This window comes from Stenella coeruleoalba (genome assembly GCF_951394435.1).
Source record: "Stenella coeruleoalba genome assembly, chromosome: 7".
Classification (NCBI taxonomy): domain Eukaryota; kingdom Metazoa; phylum Chordata; class Mammalia; order Artiodactyla; family Delphinidae; genus Stenella; species Stenella coeruleoalba.
The window spans coordinates 10,754,813-10,780,164 of NC_137153.1; the positions used below are offsets into that span (position 1 = coordinate 10,754,813).

Here is a 25,352-nt window from a genome sequence, read left to right on the forward strand (position 1 = left end):
CTGCTGGGTTATGACGTAAAATGTATTTCTTATTGTAGAAAAGAAGTGCAGTAGGAGCTGTGTAACCACAAAGTGCCGATTAACATAGTACATCACAATGGTTTGGGAAGTATGAATTATGAAAAATGTTAGTGAAAATAAGCCTTCTAACTGGAGAGATCTTGCAAAAATGCCGAGATTTTTCTTTGTGGCATGACAGTTTTTAAATGAGTATTTTACTATTGTTGATGTTCTATAAAGAACATTTCAGAAGTTAGAATATTATATTTTATATATATATACATGGTTACATGGTAAGATATGGATATGTTTTTTAAATTTTGTCATAGCTGAATTTTAGCACTAAAAATAATATATCTGCTGGTGAGATGGGCAGTATGCTGTTTCTCACTTAATCTTCAGGAGAATCGCAGCAAAATGAAATCTGAGTGTGAAGGTAGTTTTGTCTTCACCAACTGTTTCCAAAAAGTGGTTTGTGGGTTGGCGGAGATTGAAGTGCAGCCGAGATTCTTGGCAACAAGACTTTGAGGATCAGGATGAAGCTAGGAAAAATATTAAATAGATGGTCTCCTTGGTACGTATACAAATATGTTTTTAGACTCTACTTAAATATTTCGTTCATGTACAGCTTTTATTATTGTGGCAGCAAACCAGGAGCCTTCTACAAGTTTTACCCAAGCTGCTTAGGTGGCAAGCACTTGAATTAGTGACGCCCGTAAATTAAGTTCATGCTATTGAACTGTTTGTTTCTTAGGGTCCTGGTTCGTACATCATGAACTACATAATGTACATCTTCTGGGCCTTGAGTTTCGCCTTTCTTGCCGTTTCCCTGGTGAAGGTGTTTGCTCCGTATGCCTGTGGCTCTGGGATTCCAGAGGTAAGCCATGCAGTGTTTAGTGTCATCAACATTTTGCAGTTGTGATACTCATCTTTTTGCCTGTAGGGGGGGAAAAGTAGTGGTTTTTCTGGGGAAGTGGTTTGTCTGTAATATGAAAAAGAAAATTTTTTAAATGTCAGCTGATAGTAGACATCGTTGAAAGAAATTCTTCCCCATACTCATTTCATTGTTTGCTGTGGAGGTTGATTTTTTTTCCTCACCACTAATTTCGCACATGACTAAACGAATATCAGCCCTGAGCTAAACATCAAGAACCTGGAAAGTATCTTGCAGCCTCAAGTTCTTTGGTGACTTAGTTGATGTTTTGCTCATATGAACTGGATTTGATTACGTTCATTTTCTTTTTATAACTATCTTTTAATTAGATAAGTTAATAATCCTTGAATTTGGCAGTTAACATTTATAACCCTTTTGTACTTTAAAATAAATATTTGATCATAGTGGGTCCATAGTACAGACTTCTGGGTTTTATTTTTTATCAACAGTGACTTAAAGAAGAATATACTTAGGATTGAACATGATGTGAACTTATTTCTTTTCTTTTCCCTTTTTATTTTTCTGTCTCAAATAAGTTACTAGCTCTTTCTAGTGCATTGCTTTTAAAAACAATTTTAGTGATTTTAAAGCTGTATTAATTAAGAATATCTTTAATAAGGAGCAGTGCTGTGTAGTATTCAGCAGTTGTCACTCATCCTTCTTAATATATAGGAAAATATTACACATTATTACAGTACTCTGAGAAGGCACAATATCTTTAAAGGCAAGATATCTTTATTTCTGACACAGAATGTCTGAAATGTATCTAACTTTATTATATGTCTGTAACAGAAATATCCCACTTTACCATTTGCTGGTTATGTAATTGTACCCCTTGCATTGAAGTCTGTAGCCCCTTAACATGGCCTGGTATTTTAGTTTTGTTCATGAGATAGGGTTGCCTTCTATCCTTGCTGGGGAAGAGAATTAGAATACGTTACAGATTTATTACATAGAGCGTAACAGTTCAAGCTTTCAGAAAATGAATTGTGAATCTTTCCATTGTCCACCAAAATTTGCAGGGTGAGTAAAACAAGAGAGTAATCTATTAGTTAAGGTCTCATGTTTCTTACAGGAAATTAAGCTGCCTTGATCTTTCCTTTGTAGATTAAAACTATTTTGAGTGGATTCATCATCAGAGGCTACTTGGGAAAATGGACTTTAATGATTAAAACCATCACATTAGTACTGGCTGTGGCATCAGGTTTGAGTTTAGGGAAAGAAGGGCCCTTGGTACACGTTGCCTGTTGCTGTGGAAATATCTTTTCCTACCTCTTTCCCAAGTACAGCACAAATGAAGCCAAGAAAAGAGAGGTAAGCGTCTTCTGTTGTTTATTTGACAGACGAACATCTGTTCCATAGACTTAATCAGTGAAGAATCTCCTAGTGTAAGGATCACATTGGATACATTCTGTATTCAGATTACAATTTTAATGTGTTCTGAATGATCTCCAGAATCTGTCTGGAGTCCATCCCCAGTGCGGCTCACTCCTGTATTTCAGGGAGGTTTAGATGGCCTGGTGTCGTTGGTTTCAGCTGCATTTCACAAAGATTTGCATTTGTTTTTGCTTTGCCTGACACCTCTCCTCCTCCGGAGTGTTTCCCAAATGTAACATTGTTTTACTCCTGTTTCTCCGGATCAGTGTTTCTCCTGGGGTGGGCCATCTCACCAGCTGTTTTCCTCTGGAGGAGGTTTCTGATGCCCAGTGGGAGAGGTGTGTCATCTCACAGAGCTCTCTGGCACCTTAGGGAAGCTCGAAGGGTCTTTAACCTCCTGAGGTTACATCAGAGATTCACGTTAAGGGGATACAGGACTTCGTCTTGCCTGAGATCTTCTAGGAGACCTTTAAACTTGATATATCATAGAGTTCCCCTGAGGTTTCTAGGTTGGTGTGGATATTTTCTAGAAGAAAAGTGGGCTCCTGGGACCTTCTTATTAGCTCTAGACTTTGGGAGCCCAGTCCCTTCCTGTTTCCCCAGTCTCAACTGCATTTGTCTACCCAGTGCAGTTCCTTTACTTGCTATTGTACCTTGACATTTGTGGAGTACGATTTTAATTTTTATTTATTCATTATAAGTACAAAAATTTATTTATTAGAAAATATTATAGAAATTAAATTCACCCGGATTTTAATGTGCACACTGTGAAGATTAGTAATGTTTATGACATTAACTTGATTCTGACACCTTGGCGCGTAAATGACTAGAGTTCACACGTTAGTTGAAAGCATTTAGGCTTCGTATTTTGGCCTTCTTCCCTTGACCACTTCCTTGACGTGTTTAAATTAAGTGATTCTTAGATATTTATGAAACAGACGAAAACATCTGTGACTTTTAAGTATGTGGGTGCTAGCTTGATTGTAAAATTCTATTATATTAAACAGAGAATCAGAGAATTCAGTTAAGTCTGTTGTCTGCAATCCTGTTGGTGGAAAAAAACACAAAATAGTAAGTTAGATTTGCTCTCCCTCCTCCCCCAAATAAGCAGTCTGCCTTCTAAAGCCGGGTACAATTTAATTAAAACAAGAATTTGTTCATTTTTAATTTACCAACTACTGACTGTGGAGCCTGACTATGGAGTTCGTGCTCTTAACACTTACAATTTAATTTTTATTATTTCAAATTTCTCTTTCAGAAATGTCAGAATTCACCATTTGAGGAAATGCTTTGGTAGCCTCAGATATTTACTGGAGTAAAGTAGTAAAAGGAATAAAGACTTAGAAAAGTACTTGATTACCAGTAGATGCCCAGTGACTTGATATGTGTGTTTGGCTTCGGAGGTGGGCAGCGTTCAGTGGCCGCCTGGGGACTGGAGGGAGGACCATGAGTGCTGTTTGCTCCTTGCTGTGACCTGTGCTGGGCGTGCGCCCCCGGGTGGCCATGGTTTGTACCCTCACCTGAGACTCCCAAGGGGGCAGTAGCGGACTCTTCAGAGGACTTAGGGAACTGAACCTGTAGGGAGCTCGATAGGTTTTAAGTTCCCTGGACATTTCACTAGGATGTGGGCTAGAGTAATTATTAATGATGCAGCAGTGAGCTCCAAAATCTGAAGAAATAATATCCTGTTTAAAAACAAACAAACAACTGTCTCCACTGGTCTCTCCACTTGTGTCCTCAAGCACACATCTCAAAGGTTGTCTGTGGTCATTGCCTTTTCTTTACATCCTGCTTATTACGTTGGTGTATCTCGCACAAATGTTTTGACTGGATATTGAATATAAGAGTGACCTTTCAATTAAAGCAGAAGAGAAGAAAATCTTTTTAGAAGAAATGTTTGTCTTTGCTTGGAGAGAGGGAGACATGCGAGTTAAATTCAGAAGGGCATTTCGAAAATTTGAGTAACATGAAGAATGTGTGTTTGGTATATTTGAGTTTATAAGAACATGTGAAATAACCCGCATCCTCTTTGTAGGTGCTATCAGCTGCCTCAGCTGCAGGTGTTTCTGTAGCTTTTGGTGCACCAATCGGAGGAGTTCTTTTCAGCCTGGAAGAGGTAGGTTAAAAACAACAACCACCAGCAATTAAAATTATGTTTAATTACCATTGCACATGTATTTTGGCACACTTTTCAGTTTTATAGCTAGTGTAATAGATACAGAATTTGCTTTTAAGTTTTCAAATTTATTTTCATAGTTATTTTTCACTCTTTCTTACATTAAAAAGTCATGAAAAGTAATATGTATGTTCTTTATTGAGAAAAGTCTTTCAAAATATTACTCATGTATAAAATGTTAGTGATTATTTAAAATTTAACTTTGTTGAACATAATTAAGAGTAAGCACAAATAGAAAATATTGGAAACCATCCTTCTTGGCTAAGTTCTATAATTTGTTTTTATTTAAAGGTTTTTAATCAGTTTCTAAGTCATCTTTTTAAGTTTTTCTTGTGTGATTATTTCTGTGGCAGTTATTGATGTTTAAGGAAATAATCCTAGTCGCTTCAGTGGAATATTTTGTTTTTGTGTTCTCACTGGTGCTTAAGAGTTTTTACACATTGACAGAAAAATGTGACTTAGAAATGTTTAAAATTTACTTTTCTCTCCCAGTTGTTTATGTTCTTCTTTTTGCTTTAATATCTAAGAGGGAAATTAAATACTTCTTTATGAACTAACAGGAGTTGGTGGTGGTACATTTATTCTTAACTACCATGATTGAATTGGCATTGAAGCTCATTTTAAAAATAACACAAGGCTAGGTATCTTAAATAATTAGTAGACATTTATAATCAGTTGATACTGTGAATTAGTAATGATGTGATAGCCAACGTTACTAAATAGTGGTATTTTTCTTATCACGGTAAAATCCATTATATGTACATTCTAGCTGCAGCAAAATTTAGAGTGTTGATATTTACCGTTCAAGTTATAACATATCAGAACTATCTTATAAAATTACAGCATTAATTTTTCTTTTCCTTTTTTTTTAGGTTAGCTATTATTTTCCTCTAAAAACTTTATGGAGATCATTTTTTGCTGCTTTAGTGGCTGCATTTGTTTTGAGATCCATCAATCCGTTTGGTAATAGCCGTCTGGTCCTTTTTTATGTGGAGTATCATACACCGTGGTACCTTTTCGAACTGTTTCCTTTTATTCTCCTCGGGGTATTTGGAGGGCTATGGGGAGCCTTCTTCATTAGGGCAAATATTGCCTGGTGCCGCCGACGCAAATCCACCAAGTTTGGAAAGTATCCTGTTCTCGAGGTCATCATTGTTGCAGCCATCACTGCCGTGGCAGCCTTCCCTAATCCCTACACGAGGCTCAACACCAGCGAACTGATTAAAGAGCTCTTCACAGACTGCGGCCCCCTGGAATCCTCTTCTCTCTGTGACTACAGAAATGACATGAACGCCAGTAAAATCGTTGATGACATTCCTGATCGTCCAGCAGGCCTTGGAGTATATTCAGCTATATGGCAGTTATGCTTGGCACTCATATTTAAAATCATAATGACAGTGTTCACTTTTGGTATCAAGGTAGGTGCTCCTGTGAGGTGATATGTAAGTAGTCTTGGCGTGTTCAGCACTTGTATGTGGAATGAGAAGTGAAAGTTTTATCTGAAGATGGTTGCTTCGTAAATGTAGGCTGAAAGAGTTATCTTTTGGGTTCAATTTTTAGTAACGAAAAGAAGAGTTTTTTAGGAGATATTGTTGAGCGTGGTATCTCTTGCTGGGTTAACAACTTACCCCAAACCCAGCAGCTTAAGAGAACCGCTTACTGTGCCCTTGATGTTGGGTCAGTAGGATGGGAAGGTCTCAGCTGGGCATATTGTGTTCGTGGTCAGTTCCACGGTTGTCATCAAGACACGGCTCGGCTGGTCATTTCAAAGCCATTCGTGTGTCAGGTACCTGGGCTGAGCAGGTTCAGACAGCTGGCCTCCTGCACTGCCTGTCTGTCTCTGGTTTTTCCCTCGTGGCAGCCTCAGGGTGGGTAGATTCCTCACATGGTGGCAGTTCAGGGTCCCCAGAGCATGGTTCCAAGAGGACCGTTTCTAACCTAGGCAAGGATGTCCTGCAGCACACCTCTTGTTAAGTCCTGTTTCTCTGTGCGGTCACAGAGGCCCCGGGTTCAGGGAGGGCACACACACTGTACCTCAGAGTGGGAAGGGGTGTCAGAGAATTGATCATCATGTTTTAAAACCATTTTTAGTAGCTTCCTGTTGCTGCTGTGACAAATTACCACTAAATCACGTACATTTATTACAGTTCTGGACTTCAGAAATCCAAATTGGATCTCCCTGGGCTAAAGTGAAGGTGCAAACAGGGATTTACGGAGGTTCTGGGGGAGAGTCTGTCTTCTTGCCTTTTCCAGCCTCCACGTGCCTTGGTTCCTGGCCCCCTTCCTTCATCCTCAGAGCCACGGCTGGTCAAGTTTTTGCTTTATCTCAGCATTCTGAACTCTTCTAAAGCCTTCTTTCACATTTAAAAAGCCTTTGTGATTACTTCAGGCCCACCCATATCTTCGGGGTAATCTCCTGTTTTCAGGTCAGCTGATTAAACAACCCTGCGGCAGACGATTCCCAGGAATTAGGGTGTGGGTGTTTGTGGGGAGCCCTGGCTCTGCCTCCTGTATCGCTGTGGGATGTTGGCTGGAGAGGGCCCTGTGGGCTCAGAGCTCAGTCACTAGGCCTGGGGGCACCAGGCCTTTCCACCCGGGGTTTCAGGCAGCTAGGCCTTGTGCCCTGGGACATTGCTTCTTTTGAATTTATGAAAGTGAGAATAACATTCATCAGTTAGTCATTTGCCAGAGATGTAATTCTTATGATCGTCAGTGATGTGTGTGGGAATCAGATGTCTGTCCTTCGGACCCTTGTTCTTTAAAGGCCGGCCCCTGCGGCTGATGCAGCTGCTACCATTCACTAGTGACACAGCACTGTGAGCCACGGGAGGACAGCTGCAGCTCAGCAGACTGCAGCGGCAGCAGCCTTTGAACCACCGTCTCTCTCTTCTGTTGTGCTCTGCCTTAGTCCGCTGGGCGTAAGGGTTAAGTGATAGAAAAGCCCTGAAGTTTCCCCTTTTTTCATGGTGAATCAAGTTAGAAGAGCCACTAAAGCCCCCACTTCTGCAGGGAGTTTGCTCTGTAAATCCAGCTTTCTCCCGCGGAAGCCAGAGGCAGCGGGCAGGCCGCCAGGGCCCACGTTGCCCTCCACTCTGGCTGAGGGCATACCTGGTGGGAGAGTGAAACGTCTGTTTTGATCCCTTCTACGTGCATATTCTTTTCATGACCTGACACAGTCGTCAACACGTATTGCTCTGTGCTGGGCTCGTTTCGTGCCCGGCAGGTTGGAGCTGTTGGTCTTTTAATATTGGTTAAATAGTTGGTCTGTACTGTTCCTGGTTTCCTCACTAAATTGAATCCAGAAAACTGTGCGCCTTTTAATCATTTCACGTATGTGTGTATGTAAGGGACTGGCATGAAGAGACCCCTGAGCTAAAGGAGAAATAACTCTTGGGTCACCTTCTCTTTGGGCTGGGGAGTGTGGGTTGTTACTTTGTAACTGAGCTGGTGGGATTGTTGCCCTTACAGTTAGAACAAGGGTTTGCTGTAGTTCCCTTTGCACCAGGATTTTGCGTTGTGCCTCAAGGCTTAGACCGTAGGTCTGGAGCAGGCGCGCGGAGGACGTGCCTCACCGAGCGCTTGCCCCGTTGCAGGTCCCGTCCGGCTTGTTCATCCCCAGCATGGCCATCGGCGCGATCGCCGGCCGCATCGTGGGCATCGCAGTGGAGCAGCTGGCCTACTATCACCACGACTGGTTCATCTTCAAGGAGTGGTGTGAGGTCGGGGCCGACTGCATCACCCCCGGCCTTTACGCCATGGTCGGCGCGGCCGCGTGCTTAGGTAACGGGGCCCCGCGCGTGCGCGCGTGTGTCTGTGGCTGAGAGAGGAGCGGGGTGGGGGAGGAGGGCACGGGGAGGCACGTGGCCTGTGCGGCACTGGTTTTCATCTCGCCAGCCCCTGCACACTTGTTAATGCAAAGCCGTAGGAGCAGTTAACATCTTTTTAATATCGCGTGATGCTGTAGGGCAGAAAACATCTCGCTACAACAGAGGCTTGATTTGAATCCTGGCCAAGGAGGTGTTTGTTTTTTCGTTGTCGGGGTGCTTGCCTTACCTGCAGCCCCTCTAGCGTGGTTCCTGGGTTAGCACTCAGCAGAGCTTCGGGGTACCTTTACTCCGCCTCTGCAGAGGTTCCCCGTCAGCCTTAGTAGAAGGTCCTTTAAGATGCATTTACAGCCGAAGGAGAAAGCTAACTAGTGTTCTAAGGCAAAGAAAAACAAAATGTCTGCATTACATTCTTAAGAGTTGTCCTCTTGGACATGAAAAATCATTATTTTATTTTATATTTAAAATTTCACTAAACTTTGGTTATAATATTTAATTATAATTGGTATTTTGACTCAGTTTTGTTCAGTGAGCCAGAATTGTGTAGTTATTGATCTTCCAAAGTGTAATATTAAATGAAAGAATCGTTTTCTGCAGAGCAGCAAGCAGGCATCCACTTTGTGATGAGCGCCGCGCGGCGAGCGGTACAGAAAGAAATGTGAGCGTGGGCCCTCCCCTCGCGAGACGCGGGTCGGGGGACAAGGCCTGCGCTGGTTAAACGGAGGAGCACCGCACGGGGCGATGGGCCCCAGCGCAGGAGCGTCGTCATGGGCCCTGCGGGGATCCAGAGGGAGGGTGGCGGCAGGGGCTCTGGAAGAGGAGCAGGGTTGGAAGGAGCTGCCTTTGTTGAAGAGGAGAGTGGTGTGCAGGCAGCGGGGTCGGGACGGGTGAACTCGGCACGCGGGGGCCTTTGGAGAGCCTGGCAGTGTTGGAGTAGAGAGTGCATTTTGGGCACCTTGGGAAAGAAAGGTGGATTGGTGAGAAGGAGGCAGTGACTTATGTCAGGATGAATTTCTATTTGGAATCGGTCAGGTCCGTGGCAGGGTTGTGGCTTTGCCCTTTTTAGTGGGATGATTTTGGGGAAATTCCTTTACGGCTTGATTTTTATCTTTCTTGTCTTTAAAATGGAAATAATAACTACTTATTTCCTACAGTTTTATTTGAGGATTATGTAAAATAAAATGCATATAAAGCTGTTTGCACAGTGCCTGGTAAAATACGTGCTTGGTTAAAAAAATAAAAGCCTCTGTAAACCACCTAGGGCATGCCTGGCATGGTGTAGATACCTAATATATAGTAGGTTCTTTCTCCCTTCTATTGTTAGGTTAAAACACAAAAAGGAAGAGCTTTAGCTTCGCACAGTATCAACTGACATGCCCTGGTAGGTTTTTGAGCAAAGGAGCAACATGGTGAAAGTAGCACTTAGGGAAGATTAACCTGGGGACGTGGCTTATAATGTGGATGGAAGGTAATGGGGCCCGCAGTCAGGGAGGTTAGATGAAACAGTGCTCACATTCAGGAGCCGAGACTTGAGGGTCTAAGTGGGTAATAGAATACTGAGAAAGGGGCCCCTAGACAGATGTTTGCAGAGCACATCAGCTAGGACTAGGTGAGAGTCTAGATGTTGGGATAGAGTAAAGGGATGAACCGGGAGTGGCCACTGGGTTGTCAGGAGGAGTGTGTTGTCTGGTCCTGGAGTTGGGGGCCGGGATGGGAACTCTCTGGGGGAGAAGAGGGGTTTGGCTTTGAGTGTGTGGTGGTTTCTGCGACAGTGGGTCCCCCAGAGTCTTCACAGTTGGAAATGAGACCAGCGTAGCCGGAAGATAAGGTGTGGGTAGCCAGAGACATGGGACAGACACAGCGTGGGTGGAGGGGCCTGGGTCAGGGAGGCCTCAGCAGAGAGCAGGGTTCACAGTGGTGATCTGGTAGGTACCTGGAATAGTTCAGGTGAGTTTTCTAAGCAGGGGCATTACACTGTTAACAGAAACCGCAAGGCGTCAGAGTGTTTTATTCATTTTGAAGAGATTTAGAGGGGAGAAATGTATTAATTTAATATTCTACCCACGAGTTTAATTTGTAAATTGGTAGTAAGCAAATTAGCTATGATGTGCTTCACCAAGTTCTTTAAGAATTAATTGTAAGCTTTTATAGCGGTGAAATTATGTCTTTGTGATAGCAGTAAACCAAAATGGCAAACTGTATTAGTTGGTCAGCTGTGATTTTTTTGTCTGAAGTAAACCAGTTTTAAAATGTTATTTTAATAGTCTTCTGTGTTATGAACAAAGAAGATTGGTTTCTCTAGATCTTATTAAAATAGCGATGATCCTTTTCACTAAGTTCTGTTTACAATTTGTGACCGCCTGCCTAGTGCAAAAATTCTACCACCGTGGATTGATGAGGACCCTGCCCTTCCTGACCTGTGGTCTTATTTTTTCAGGTGGTGTGACAAGGATGACTGTGTCCCTGGTGGTCATTGTTTTTGAGCTCACTGGAGGCTTGGAGTATATTGTTCCCCTGATGGCCGCAGTAATGACCAGTAAATGGGTTGGAGATGCCTTTGGGAGGGAAGGCATTTATGAAGCTCACATCCGGCTAAATGGATACCCTTTCTTGGATGCAAAAGAAGAATTCACTCATACCACCCTGGCTGCCGATGTCATGAGACCTCGGAGGAGTGACCCTCCCCTGGCCGTCCTGACCCAGGACAACATGACCGTGGATGACATAGAAAACATGATCAACGAGACCAGCTACAACGGCTTTCCTGTCATAATGTCCAAAGAGTCTCAGAGATTAGTGGGATTTGCCCTCAGAAGAGACCTGACAATTGCAATAGGTACCCTTTTAAAGAACTACACACACATATACGTCTATCTACGGCTCTGTCTGTTGGTATCTAGATACCGAGGTGGACGAGTATAAATATGTAATAGATTTCTGAAAGAAAGGAAAGCTATAAAATTTAATTGGTTGGGTTTGTGGGGACAAGTGGTGTATTTTATGTCTCGTAATATCTTAGGTTCTTTAGGAAAGGAATTTACCCTTCCGTGGGATGTTTTCCAGCTAAATACTGTTTTATCTTTTGATTTGGCATTGTTATCAGGGACTGGAGTCCGGCTCTTTCTTTTCTCACTCAGATAAGTCTTGTTAACTTGACAGTATTCATAATAGCATGTTATGTAAGGCCTTAGTAACTGCCGAGGCATACAGCTAAATACCTTCTTGTAGTTAATAAAGTTGGCTTGTTTGAATGCAAGTTACTGAAAACTCCATCATCTTTGGTCTGTCTCATGTCAGATCCATAGGGTTTTGCTTTTTCAATTTTTGGATGTAGATTTACAGTATTAACTTGTAATATATAGTTTAAAGCAGCGGTCCCCAACCTTTTTGGCACCAGGGACCGGTTTCATGGAAGACGGTTCCTCCATGGACGGGGCAGGTGGGTAGGGGTGGAGGATGGCTCAGGCAGTGATGCGAGCAATGGGGAGTGGCCGATGAAGCTTCGCTGGCTCGCCCATCGCTCACCTCCTGCCGCGCGGCTTGGTTGCTAACAGGCCACGCGCCGGTACCGGTCCGTGGCCCAGGGGTTGGGGACCCCTGTGATAGAGGGTATTTTTGTCCAGCCATTGCCTTGATACTCCTGCTGTTCAGTAGAGGACTCGGAGCTGAAAATGTAGAGCGTTCAGCCTGTCCCCAAAGGTCATTCCTGTGAGCCCGTCACCTCCCTCCAACTTACCTCTGTGGCCAAAGGGTTGTAAAATATTTCAGTTCTTGAGCCATTTGAAGAGGGAAGCCTAGATGGTGTAGATGGGCAGCATATCTCAAGGCAAACTGGAAGCTCTCAGTTTACAAGAGCTATTCAAGCAAAAAGAAGAAAGAAAGAAAAGAAAAGAGCCTATGCAGAATATCCAGTTCAGCTAAGGAAAAGGCTGCAGCTTTGGGAGACTTGCTCAAAGCCTAGCATTCCCCTGAGCTAATAGACTGGTAGTTGTCCGAGTGGGCGGAGTGTGTGTTAGATGTGGCGGCGTTCAAGTGTTTTAGCCTCTGAGCCATCTCCACCGCCGACCTACAGTCGGAAGAGTTTCGCTGTCCACATTTTGTTCATTACGTTGTAATAGTAAGCAAAAAAGAAAAGGGTCAGAATTTTGGAATTTATGTAGAAATTTAAAGGAAAAAAAGCCCAGGTTTTTAAAAGATAAAGTGGTAAAGTTAAGAATTATTTATATTCCCATTGATTCTGTGGACATATTTTTAAAAGTTGATTTTATAACTGTCTTGAGAAATAGAACATTGGGGATAGCAGATAATGTCAGTTTAAGGGAAATAGGGGTACTTTAGATGTGTGAAATAGCAACTCATGTCATCAGAAGGGTTAGTCACAGCATGATTTTCTTTAACACAGCTTAAATATTTGCCAACATATATTTTGGTAAATTTTAGTTTTTGAATGGGAGAAATAGACCTGTACACTAGAGTTTTGTATATAATATGTAGTTTATAGATATTTATATAAAATAGTTTATCAAAGGACCGAAAGGAATGCTTGAATAAATTGTGAACTATATACTATGTCTGGGGGTGGAAAACTCAAGATTTTAAAAGAGCAGTTTTCTCCAAATTTATTTATAAACTCGGCATTAAATTTTATGTTATATCGTTAAAAATCTTTTTTTATTTTATTTTATTTTTGGCTGCGTTGGGTCTCCGTTGCTGTGCGTGGGCTTTCTCTAGTTGCGGTGAGCGGGGGCTTCTCACTGCAGTGGCTTCTCTTGTTGCAGAGCACGGGCTCTAGGGCGTGCGGGCTCCATAGTTGTGGCACACAGGCTCAGTAGTTGTGGCTCACAGGCTCTAGAGCACAGGCTCAGTAGTTGTGGCGCACGGGCTTAGTTGCTCTGCGGCATGTGGGATCTTCCCGGACCAGGGCTGGAACCCGTGTCCCCTGCATCGGCAGGCGGGTTCTTAACCACTGCGCCACCAGGGAAGTCCCTTTTTTTAGTTTGTATGTAGATAGTACATTCACATAGTTCAAATTTGAGAAGATTAAAAGTTTATAGTGATGAATTGCCATACAGAGAAAGAAGAAAAAAGGTATATAATGAAAAATCTCTCACCCATGACCTCGTAATCCCCAGTTTAGCTCCGTAGGCAACTGTCTCCTTGGCTTCTTAGGTTTTCTGTAGGTATCATTCTCTGCCTGTGTAAGTAAGTGTATACGTTTTCTCCTTTTTTATAAAACAAGTCATAACATGCTACCCAATACGTGCTGTTCTGTGTCTTGTTTTTTTCACTAAACAATGTTTTCTTGGACATCTTTCCAAATCATTTTATTTTTAACAGCTACACAGTACTCCACTGAGTGGATGTACTGTGGAATACATCATCATTTTTTAAATCCGCTTCCCGCTGATGGACATTTAAGATGTTTTCAGCCTTGCTGTGATAAAAATTGCCACCTCACATATCTGATAACCTTGTGTACTTGACGTTTTGCCTATGCAGATGTAGGGAAGTACTAGAAATGGAATCGCTGGACCAGAGAGTAGTGCATTTGTAATTTTGTAAGGTATTTTCAGATTGCACGAAGTCGTGGTTCTGTCATGGACTCTCACCAGGAGTAGATGACAGTTTACTGTGTTAAAGTTTAGTCCAAATGGAGAGACATTCCTCCTGCATTTTTTTTGTCCAGATGTAAAAGTGAGGCTGAATGCTTTTTTATAGATTTGTTTACAATGAAGCATATATTTAATACTACATTTATAGTGTGAATTGAATCATCTTTCCTGTTTTCCACCTTAAGGTATAAAAGCGTACTTGCTCCTTTCTGATGATGTGCTAGGAGCTGTGAGTTTTACAGGGAGATTCTTAATGCATGAGAACTCGAATACCGTTGACATATTGAACACGATTAGAAAGGTACATGGCGCAGTGACAGTTAGGCTGCTCCCCTCGTTGTACTTTTCTCCTGCCCCCTCAGGAGCTTCTGTTCAGAGTAAAGCTTTAGCTTGTGCACCTGGGAGAGAGGATCTGCTGAAGGTTTGCCCCATGGCAGTATTATCATCAGCCTTAGACTGTGAAACAGCGTTTACTCAATAATCCGAACTGCAGTACATGGACCAGCCTTTTGTTTATCTCTTTGTAGGAGTTAAAATTAGCTTTGTACCTGCTCAGGTAGTTGAAACACCATTTTATGAGTATAGAGACTCTTTTGGTTTATGAAATTAATACAAATGAAATTAATACAAGTGAAAGATCCCTGAGGGATGTTTTTGGAACCTGTCACTCCCAGGTTTCACAGAGCAACTGTCCTCCATGCTAACAGCACCTCCGTTCCTCCATTCACAAGCCATTAGCCTGAAAGCAGCTTAACGAGCGTTTTTCAGAAGTCATTTCTGTCAGTTGCTGGTGGGCTTTCTTCTTCTCCGTGCCCTTCTCATGCTTCCGAGGTGCTTCCTAGCGCTAGAACGTCACTGACCGTGACAGCACAGTGAAGCAGGGCCTTGCTGGGCGGAAGGAGAAGGCGTTGCGCTGTGTGTTTATGAGCTGGGCTCACTGCTCGTGTAGGGCTGGTGCTTGTTATTTTGGCTTACATATTTTTGTGGCAAAACTCATGTTCAGAATGTGTTCAGTATGACAAATAGGATATTTGTACACACAGCTTTGGATTCATACTAACGAGGAGCGTAAGCTCTTTCATTTTGCTTGTGTGTTCTCTCCCTTTCCCGGGTTTCCTTCTCCTCCCCACGGTCTCTCCTCTGCCGTTTTCTGCGTCCTGGCCACCTGTTGTCTCACAGTTTGAGAGGTGGCAGAGAGGAAGTAGGCAAAGGACAGAAGCACTTGAGGCGGAGCCCCGGAGAGCGGGAATGAACGGAGCCTGTGCAGATAAACCTCGAAAGTCGGTCGGTGTCCGTTACGTGTGTAACTGTACTTTCAACCCACCTCATGACGCACCTAGAAAATTAAGCTTGAACATCAGAAAAGAGGAAGAACTAGCTGGTTCACAGGGGTAGGATAGACAACACCGTCCAGGCAAGGAGGAGATTCTCTGTGGTCCCGCCTCCAAGGCAGGAGGAGTGGCCCACGGCACAGGCAGGCCTCTTGGGGGTGCGTTCCTGTAGTCAGTGGTGCTCTCGTTACTTGTGTGCCTTTAAAAGCCCGTATTCCCAGTATGCTTCCTTGTCCCCCAAAGTTAGACCACAGCAAAGAAAATTATACCATGATATAATTATACCACAAGCATTTTATTTGCATGAAGATGATTTGTTATTGGTGGATCCTAATTCTGTCTAATTTAAGAAATTGCTAAATGGCTTTGCAGTCCATTTTTTTCTTGGTGAGGAAGATGGTAAAAGAAAGAGGGGACCGAAAGGATACGTATACTTACTGTTTTAAATCTCTGAATAAGCAGGTTGTCCTGAAAACAAAACAAACAAAAGAAAACGTATCAATTTTTAATTTTTGGTCTTCTCTGTCTCTTCAGAGAGTGCCAGAAAAAAACAGGAAGGGATAGTGGGCAGTTCCCGCGTGTGCTTCGCACAGCACACCCCGTCCCTCCCAGCAGAGAGTCCCCGGCCACTGAAGCTCCGCAGCATCCTTGACATGAGCCCATTCACGGTCACGGACCACACGCCCATGGAGATCGTGGTGGACATCTTCCGGAAGCTGGGCCTGCGGCAGTGCCTGGTCACACACAACGGGTGAGTGTGCTCGGCCCGGCCGCCGCCAGCCTGCGGGACGCTCTGGGGGAGCCCGGTCAGCCCCATCGCCCTCCCCGGGAGGGGGTCCTCGGAGTCCCACTTAGCAACGGCGAGCAGAGTGTCAAGTGCCAGGTCTTTGCCAAAACAGGAAGTGACATTTCTCAGGAGTACTTCGGAGCTGCAGGGAGCCGGGGCGTCATGGTGCGGGGTGGGCGGGGCCCAGCTGAGGGTGTTTCCCGTCTTAGAGGGCGGCGGAGCCCGCGGCCTGCAGCACCGCGGCACTCTGTTCTCTTTTTGTAAGTATGCCATGGTTAGAGTATTCATCTCCAGTACAATAATAGCTTTCTAAATGTTTTGCTGTTTACTCTTTGCTTTATCGTGTAATGAGGGAAATCATATATAATTAAACGAGGTTTGTGAATTAGGTGAAAACCTTTTGCAGACGCTTTGTCTCTGCTTTTCTGTGGTTTCCATCCACAAATCTTTTGAATAAGGTGCTGGCCGATCAACACCAGTGCACTTAAAATGTATAAATTGATTTCTCTGTCCTTTGCACGTAGACTGGCCGTGTTTCCCCACGGTAGGAGTGTGGGGAGGTATGGCCTGGCGGGTGTCAGGCAGCGTGGAGACGCACTGCGGGCCCGCCTCAGCGCACCGGCCTCAGCCCGGCGTTGCTCCCCTGCTCCTGGGCTGGCATCTGCCTCCTGCCCTTTCTCTCCGGGCCCCTTGATCCCTACCGTGTGGCTCTTCCCGCTTGGAATCCTCAGGCACAGTGTTTTACCTGCAGGCTGATGACAGCAAGGCTGGACTGTGTGTAGATGGGATGATTCCCCTGCGCCGCGTGAGGCTCCTGGAAACACCGCACACTTAGAGGACCCAGCGGTTTAACAAACGATCCCGTAGGGACAAAACACACCACCCCTCTGTAGAGAAAGGAGGGAAAGCGAACACCTCCCGATGGGACACCTCCTTCGAGTTTCTCGTTGACCTCTGTGGCCCCCTGCACAGAGGTGGTCGTCAAGGCTGGGGAGGTGTGTCCAGGCACGTGGTCAGCACGGCGTAGCTCAGGGGTCAGGTAGCCTTCCAGCTCGGAAGCCCAGCCTCTTGCTGCTTTACGTGGTGGTTGACCCATAGAGTCTGTCTCCTTTCTTTGTGATTTCTTAAACTACTGTTTTCTTGGACAGTATATTAGCCTGTATTGGGTTAGGAATAGAAACAGAAAGCTAGAGAACTCGATCCATGATTGGTGTTTCCACTGTGCCGACCAGCTAAGATTAAGTCTAGGTAAGAGGAAATAAATCATTTGAGGGATGCAGCTCTTGATCAAGGGCAGGGAGGCTGACGATCAAATGCCACAGATACTGATGGGAGAAGAGATGTATGTTGTAAAATAACTACTTTCTTCTGTTTAATGTTTGATTTAAAGAGTAATGGTACCAGACTTCATTGTTTAAAAAGCTAAATGGAGTACCTTATCATGAAGGTTTGGGGTCCTTTTAGTAACGAATGGCTCACTTGGAAGCCTAGCTGAGTGAGTTGGCTTATTAAACGTTGACCTGCTCTGTGTTGCTCTCTGTGCCTGGCGTGGCTTGTCCTCCTGTGTCATAACAAGTGTGGATGTCCTTCTCCAGTCCCGGTGGAGCATGTCACAGGCTGTGTGGGTTCATGCCCGTCGTGCACTCTGCTGACGGAGTTCAGGTTCTCAGCAGCACGGATGCTGGAAAGGAGTGAAGGGGTGGGGGGACAGCTGATGAAGATCTTACCTGATCCTGCCTGTTTGTAAGAAAGCGTGGGGTGGGAGGTGGCTTTTTATGTTTATTGGCCTTGATTATATTTTCCTTACTTCTGTCCTTCAAGGAAAATAGATTGGTAGATAAAAGAAGAAGAGAGCTCATCTCTTCTGCATTTTAGTGGAGAGTCTAACGGTCAGTATGTTACAGTTCATACTGGGTCCTTCGAGGAGGAAAATAACTACGTATTTTGGGGGGAAGAAGACCTGAGGAACCTAGACCCTGAGATGCAAGGAGAAAGTGAGACTAGGCGGGTGTCTGTCAGCGTTGAAGATTCCCCACGTTTTGTATTCTGATTAGCAGAATTTCTCAAAATCTTTTAGTCTTGGTGGAACCAGCAGGATGAATGGCTCAAAAAAGAGGTCCGTGACCATATGCGTTTGTAAAGTGTTGGATTAAATACAGTTGAGGTTCTTTACTGTGGGGCTTCTCAGAGGGGGGTGAACAGCAAACTTGGTTTTCCAAACATGCACCCTTTAGGGGAGGAAAACGGGAGCAGAGGAACTCCTGGAACTCGTGTTTCTTGGAAACCAGTATTGATACTTTGGGAAGATGCTGGGTCATGCCCTGTTTACTCTGACGTCATTGTTCGCCTCCCACCACCACCTCCAGGGAACAGAAAATTGTTTCCTACGTGAATCACATTTTGCATTGATTTTCCTTGCACTTCTGAAAGTAATAAAGCAGCACTGAATTTGCCCTTATTACTCTCAAATCTCTTTTCTCCAGTAACTAAAGAAAGAAAATATGTGTATTTCCTCCTTTTTAGGGCTGTTACTTGGTAAATACGAAGATTACTTTAGACGTCTATAAATTTGCCATTGTGTCTTTAATAAACTCGTGACTGTCCTCCCTGTGTACCTTGCGGTTTGGCAGAGGTTACTCACACAGTACCTGAAATTAATCATTGCATGTAACTGGGTAGAAAAGAATGAGTAAGAACTAAACTGCGATTCTTTTACTGAATTGTCAGGATGCTCACATGTCTTGATTCCAGCTATAAATGCAAGTGAAGTGATGGTTTTTGTCTGTTTTACCTCAGACATTTAGTCAGAGAAGAACATCTACTGAGTCAGTGTTTATTTTATGTAGTGCATTTTTTGAGCCTTTTGGAGGGAAACTGGCTCCCATGCTCTCTGAGTTAGTTTGTTAGTTTTTCAGTTAGTTTGTCTTTGTTCTTAAGGAAAAGTACGTTATTTTAAAACATAATGAGAAAAATTAGCAAAGAACCTGTTTCTGGCTTTCCCATTCCCTACCCTCCGTTTGCCGCCCCGCCCCAGCACCCCCAGTGACTGCTTTATAACTGACGTCGGTGGGGGACCAGAGCCTTTGACGGAACGAGGTCCCCTGTGACTTCTCCAGGAAGTCAGGACGGTCTGAGGCAGCGCCATACAGAGCTGACTTAACCGGAGCACAGGGACGTCCAGTCACCCTGAAGGGCACGCTGGTTGGGCTTTCAGAATTCAAAGATTAAAGCGTTTTAGGGTTCTTGACATTCGCTGTCTGTATTGCCATACATGGTGGTTGAAGTCATTCACTTCCATTTTAAAGCCAGTTACCAGAATTTTGTTTTAATGACTAAAAAGCAGTTGAATTATTTTCAAGTACCCTCATGAGAATTTGTTCATCATCTTGCTTGATGTTATAATAATGATATTAACCGAGAAATAATCATTATTTAGAGAAAAATGTATAAAATCAAAAAATCATTTTTATTAAGCTTATTTTAAGAAGCAGAATTCGGCAGGTCCTGAAAATCGGGGAGCGCATGTATTAGTCAGCTTTGTTTAGTGTGCGTTTTCTTTCATTTTAATTCCAAGTAATAGTCACGGGGTTTCTTAAGGAGGCCAGAGCCTGAGGAGCCCGGGCCGCCTCTGCCTTTTCCCCGGCGGGGTGGGCCCAGCGAGGAGGGCCGCGGGCGACATTGCAGAAATGAGAGAAGCACTCTCCTCTGTGGGAAGAACGCTGCAAATGCAACTCCATTTCAGAGTTTCGTAGCTGTGATAGATGTTGTTTCTTTGTACTTTTTTGTAGTCATCGTCATTGTGTGCTTTTGATTTTTAATTTAAAAAGGATAACCACCCACCAGTGTTTCAAATAGGATCTTGTCACTTTGGAAAGTCAGTAGAATTCATGCCGTGGGACCTGGGATTTCAGATCATTTTTGTGTTTGTTTTCCTAAAGCTCATGAAAGCATTCTTACGGTTCATGTTTTAATTTTTTCTCGCATTCTCTGTCATGATTGGAAGCTCCTCCCGCCTAAGTTCTCCCGCAGTCATTAGCATCACGTGGTCTGTTGCAGGAGCGTCTTGGGGATCATCACCAAGAAGAACATGGTAGCGCACCTGGAGGAGCTGACGCGGCGCGCCGAGCCCCTGGTGATCACGCGGCTGCTCCCCAGACCTGGGGGTGGGGGGCGTGCTGTGACGTGACCGGGCACACGCCGCCAGACCGCCGGGGCCGAGGCGGGAACCTGGGGCCTGTGACCCTCCCGCCCCCGCACGCCCGCGGTCTGTCCGCGAGGCTGGGGGCGTGTCCAGGCCCCACCATAGGGAAGGCGAGCGGGTCCCGCCTCCCGTCAGGGTCTTTCCTTGATTTGGGGCCGTAGGCAGTGTGGTCGGCGGACGAGTGAACCCTCTTGGACGTTCTTGCGGCAAATACGTGCCCTTGAGGACAGCCCGCTCTGCTTACAGTGTCCCCCAGCCCCACCCCGTCTCTGTCTTGTTCCCTGGTCTTTGGCCGTCTTGTGGGGACTCTGGCTCAGACGTGGTTGTCACGGGCCTCTGTTCTCTGCCGTACCCGCAGAATCCTGGGGCGTGGGCCCCAGTGCCCTTCGCAGGCTGTTTCTAGAACGCTGTCAGCAGCTTTGAGAGCCATGTGCGGTGGTTCTAACTGGCTCTCTGTCCCAGTGGGGTCATGACTGGAGATGATTTTGAATCATCTGTAAGTGGCCTGGCTTTGGCAGTTACTGCCTGGAACTGCCTCGCCCTGCAGTTGCCATCCCTCCGTGAGGCCTGTCCCAGTCCAGCACCGATCAGGCACCCCTGTTGTGCGCTAACCCTTCACAAGTGTTTCATGCATCCTTTTTAAAAAAAGCTACTAACCAGAATAGTAAGTAGCTACCCATCCGTTCTGCTTTCTGCTTCATCTGTAATCATCTTTTAGGACTCCTTCTTGACGTTTTCACCTATCTTTCAGTGTAAGCATTAACAACTCAGACTTTCATAAAAGCACTGTATCTTAACTTTTTTGACCAAAATCAAAAAAGGAAGACATTGACGACCGTACTAGAAATTCGGGTTGTCTCAGAGATTGATTCTTGGGATTCTGAAGTTCGGGATTGAAATTCTGTGTTGGCCATTTTATATGCATTTTATCTCAATTGTATGTGCTTTCGTGTAGATTCTGCATACAACTGGGCAATCCTTAAGTTATTTTTTTAAAGTTAGTTCATTTTGGCTTTAAAAAAAGCGGAACATTGAGGGGATTTGGTCACTAGACACTTCTTTCTTGATGCGGTGGGAACAAATTTTCCTTCTCAGGTGGGGTCAGCATCCTTTCCTGTCCTACATCCTCCCGTCTTTGTCCCTTTCTCGCTGGCACACGTTACTCAGAGTGGCTGTGCTTCAGGGGGGCCCAGTCCTCAGTCTCGGGGAAAGGACACCGAGCTGTTAGTGACGTCGTACTCGCTATATCCAAGGATGGGTGCTGGGTATTTAATTATCTTTACCAGTAAAATGCTTTTAGAAAATACAGAATCAGGCTGCTTGCTTTTGCTCTACTCCTGTCAACAAAAAGGGTTTAGCTATGGATTTAGCTCCTCTTTTCTTTTCCTTTTAATTTTAACGGCAACCTTCTGTTTATCCTTTTCAGACGCCTCCTTGGTATCATCACAAAAAAAGATATCCTCCGTCATATGGCCCAGACGGCAAACCAAGACCCCGCGTCCATAATGTTCAACTGAGCCCCGTGACGTCAGAGGGAGAGGAGGCCGGGGAGGAGGCCCGCCTGCTGAGCAGCACCACGCTTTAACCCCCTTCAAAAAAGGAAGTAGAAAAGCTGGGCTGCTGCAACATGGTTTGCAGTACTGCTGGTGGAATGGAGGAGTTGTTTGGGGACGTAAAGGAGAGAGAGAAGGAGGCGAGTGAGTATCTCCCATCCCACCAGGGGGCCACGTGGTGTGCTGTCTGCGCTGGATGCGCTCAGCCCAGGGTGTGGCGTGGGCCTCCCTCCACGGGGAGGGCGGCCGAGCCTGACCCCGGCCCCCAGCCTGCTCTCCAGCACCGCAGAGACGTGCCTGTTTCGGGAGGGATCCCTCTGAATCGAGCCATCTCTAAGACTGCAAGGTCTTGCCCTTTTTTAATCAAAACTTTTCTGTTTAACTCATGAAGTGTACAGTTAAAGCATCACCTTTCTACATTCCGGACGAGCTTCTCCCTCTCCCCACCGCCCCTTCTCTCTCGCGCTCTAACAAAGCCTTTGTAAGTTGGTGTGCCCTTTGGAAGCAGTCCTTTCTCATATTGAGATGTACTGAGGTTGTAGTGAGGTTTCACACAGAAGAAGGGAGTGTTTCTTGTGCCCTTAACCCTGTAGTTTGCCCCATCACGAGATGCTGGGTGCAGTCACGTGTGCGCCGACAGGGGCCCATGGCACCGGGAGGACCTCCACGGAGGAGAAATGAGCTCTCGCTCGGGTCTCGTGTGGTTCAGAACCAACAACGGTGAACTTGACTTGTGAGGGTAAACCGTTTTCTTTTTTGCTTTTTTTTCCGCCCCTCTCTGACTTTATGGATAATGTGACCTGGTCGTATGCAGATTTTGTTTCTAAAACTCCTATAATACACAAGTACTGTTGAGCGTAAGGAGACAAGATGCTGCTTCTTTGACAGTGACGAGAAGGAAGAATTCTTTTTAGCTGCACCTGGTATGAGTTGCATGTTTAAACACTGGAATTTTCTTTTTCTTGAAATTAGATCAGTCTTTTTCTTTTCTTTCCTCAAGGTGTTTTACTGCTGACGCTGAAGAAGAAATGTAATTCATAACTTGCACTAAATGTATATTTCTTTCTTAAAAATTTACCATTCTTATTTATATTTTTATGGATTCAAATTTATAAAATACAGATCAGTTAATATCGCACTTAAGTAATTTTACCTTTTTAATGTGATTTTTGTAGACTAATTCAGACTTAGAAATATGGAGATACGAACAAAGTTTACAGTGGGAACAAGGGTTTAAGATGTGGTTATGGTTATTTCTCTGCGATGAGATGTGTACGGAAACCTTTTCTGATCTTTCACTGCCATCCCCTGGGTTGTCTTCTGACCTGTCCATTTTGACTCATTAACTGGAAGCTGAAACACTACATATTATTTTGCAGATTAAAACCAAAAGTTAAACACTGTTAACCTTTAAAAGAAAAATGAAATGAAAACAGTAGAATTGCAGAGGTGGCAGTTAAAACGTTAATCTGAACAGAACCTGTGAATCTTTGCATAGGTCGCGTCCAGGTGTCCAGTGACGTTTTGAATCCACACTGCACTTTTTTGCAGGATGAGTTGAAAATATACTGGGATGTGTTTGGAATTGTGGGTTTTGGAACTATCTGACTTAATCGTGGTCTTAATTCACTATTGGCAAAGGCAGTTTACTTGAAGCACTGGCCTAAAAATTCTGGATTATGTATATTTGGAGGCAAAAATGAATTTTTACGGGCACGTTTTCTGAAACATAACTGGCAATGAGCTGTTTTTACATTTTAGCAGTGGTTCTTCACTTCCTGGTTCTTAATATATCTGTAAGATCTGTGAGATCACGGAAGATCTTTACGGTCTGCAAGGTTTATAAGATCATGAGGCCAGATTAGAGTGACAGTTGAGAGTTGAGCAAAATGTTAGGAATTTCGTGAGACCTTCTGAGTTTTGCTGTCTGCCTGCAGTTAGTGTTTTGTCCCCGTTCCTCCCCCCTTGGCCGCCTCCAGGCTTTCTTCCTGGTGTCTGGAGGGCAGTCCTTCCTGAATGATGGTCCTGTGCGTCTCCCCTCGACCTGTCATCCGTGCATTTGCCCCCGAGAGGCGCGGCCTCGCGAAGTCACACGTGGCGTGGATTTTGTCTCCCACGTTTCCTTTCCGATTTCAGGTCCTGCTTCAGAGACTGACATCTCGGGTGGATGTTGATTTTCTTCTCGGTGTGTCCGCCCTGCTGAGACCGGGGGTGGGTGGGTGGGGTGTCTCCAGTGTGCTCTTGGTTGTCTGCGTCACTCTGTTGCACTTTTCCTTTTGGTACGTTGGGGTGTGTCTGCTTTTCAGCCAAAGGAGGGAACACTGGAGACCATGAGATCGATGTGCCTGGCTCATTGGCGAACAGATTGACCGATGTGGGTGGAGCGCCTCATTTGAGTACCCTTTTAGAGAAGGTATGATGAGAATGGGCAAGGGTGTCAGCATCTCTTCTTATTCAGCATTGTTTTCAGTTTTGGCTCATGAAGAATGCTTAGTTTGTTAATCTGTGATGTTGCCTAGAGCTGTATTTATCTGTTTTTATTTATACTTATGTAGTAAAGCTGCATATCATTACAGTAAAAATGGTTACTGTGATGAGTCAATCAGAAACTCTATTAAAATCTGTATGACAGTGTGTGGTTTGGCCTTTGATTCCCTCTGTCACCGTCCCCCGCGGTCACAGCCGTGGTGCAGCCTCGAAGGTGGGGGAGGGTCGTCCCGCGTCTCTCGCGTTACAGGGCCGGTGCTGTCCTTTGCAAGCAGGAGCGACAGGGGGACAGACGCTGGGGTAACAGCGGGTGGACGTACCAGCGATGGGGTCGGCGGCGTCTGCGGGCCTGCAGAGAGATGGCTCGGTTTGCTGTCACACCCCTGAAAGGAGACGCGTGAGTCAGCGGCACCGTGTGCTTTTAAGAAAGAGTGTGGAGGTTTGCTGACAGAGCTGCCTGCGAAGAGGTGGTGACAGGTGCGCTGTGGAAAGGCCTCCGAGGTGTCCGGCGGGAGGAGCCCGGTCCCCACGCGCCCGGTGGGCCTTGTGTCATCGCTCTCGCGTGCTGTTCACTCGACACGTGTTGAGCACCGACTGTGTGCTCAGCGCTGCTCCCTGCTCCCGAGGCCTCCGGGCACGCGGGTGTCAGATGCTGACACGTGTCAGGGTGCGCTGTGGTGGTTGCTGAGCACGTGTGTTTACGCGATCCGGAGACCGCGCGCTGTCCCGGCCAGTGACTCGGGCAGAAATCCCCCGGCTCGGAGGGTCGGGGGGACACGAGCCACGGGGGGCGGGGATGCTGGTCGTGTCCGAGGGGCAGGGTTGCTCGTGAGCGCGCCGTGGGGGCGGCAGGCTGACGCAGTTCCCCCCTGGGGGAGGAGCCACGCTGAGCACGCGTCCAGAGGTGTGGGACGGGGCTGGGGGCGGGGCGGGGCAGGAGCAGCAGGGTGGGCGGGGCAGGCGTTGGGTCGAGACCATGGGGCGGGGCGGGGCGAGGGGGGGGGTCCGCTCCTGAGGCTCGGCCTGCGGGGCGGGGCGTGCGGACCCTCGGGACGTGCAGGGCTGGAGCG

The 25,352-nt window shown here is 45.5% G+C and overlaps 1 protein-coding gene across 5 annotated transcripts in view; it reads left to right on the plus strand.

The window, feature by feature from the left end:
- Positions 1-24,429, plus strand: part of CLCN3 (chloride voltage-gated channel 3) — an 83,422-nt gene extending 58,993 nt beyond the window's left edge. For 4 of the 5 annotated variants that reach the window (XM_079926097.1, XM_079926098.1, XM_079926099.1 and 1 more), the window contains 8 exons: positions 755-877; positions 2,042-2,248; positions 4,347-4,427; positions 5,360-5,905; positions 8,081-8,267; positions 10,749-11,147; positions 15,789-16,005; positions 21,669-24,429. In XM_079926097.1, the coding sequence (XP_079782223.1) occupies positions 755-877; positions 2,042-2,248; positions 4,347-4,427; positions 5,360-5,905; positions 8,081-8,267; positions 10,749-11,147; positions 15,789-16,005; positions 21,669-21,759 (1,851 nt within the window). In that variant the 3' untranslated portion in view covers positions 21,760-24,429. Of the gene's footprint in view, positions 1-754; positions 878-2,041; positions 2,249-4,346; positions 4,428-5,359; positions 5,906-8,080; positions 8,268-10,748; positions 11,148-15,788; positions 16,006-20,097; positions 20,174-21,668 lie in introns of all 5 variants that reach the window. The other variant, XM_079926101.1, reaches the window with a different exon arrangement.
- Positions 24,430-25,352: the final 923 nt, after the last annotated feature.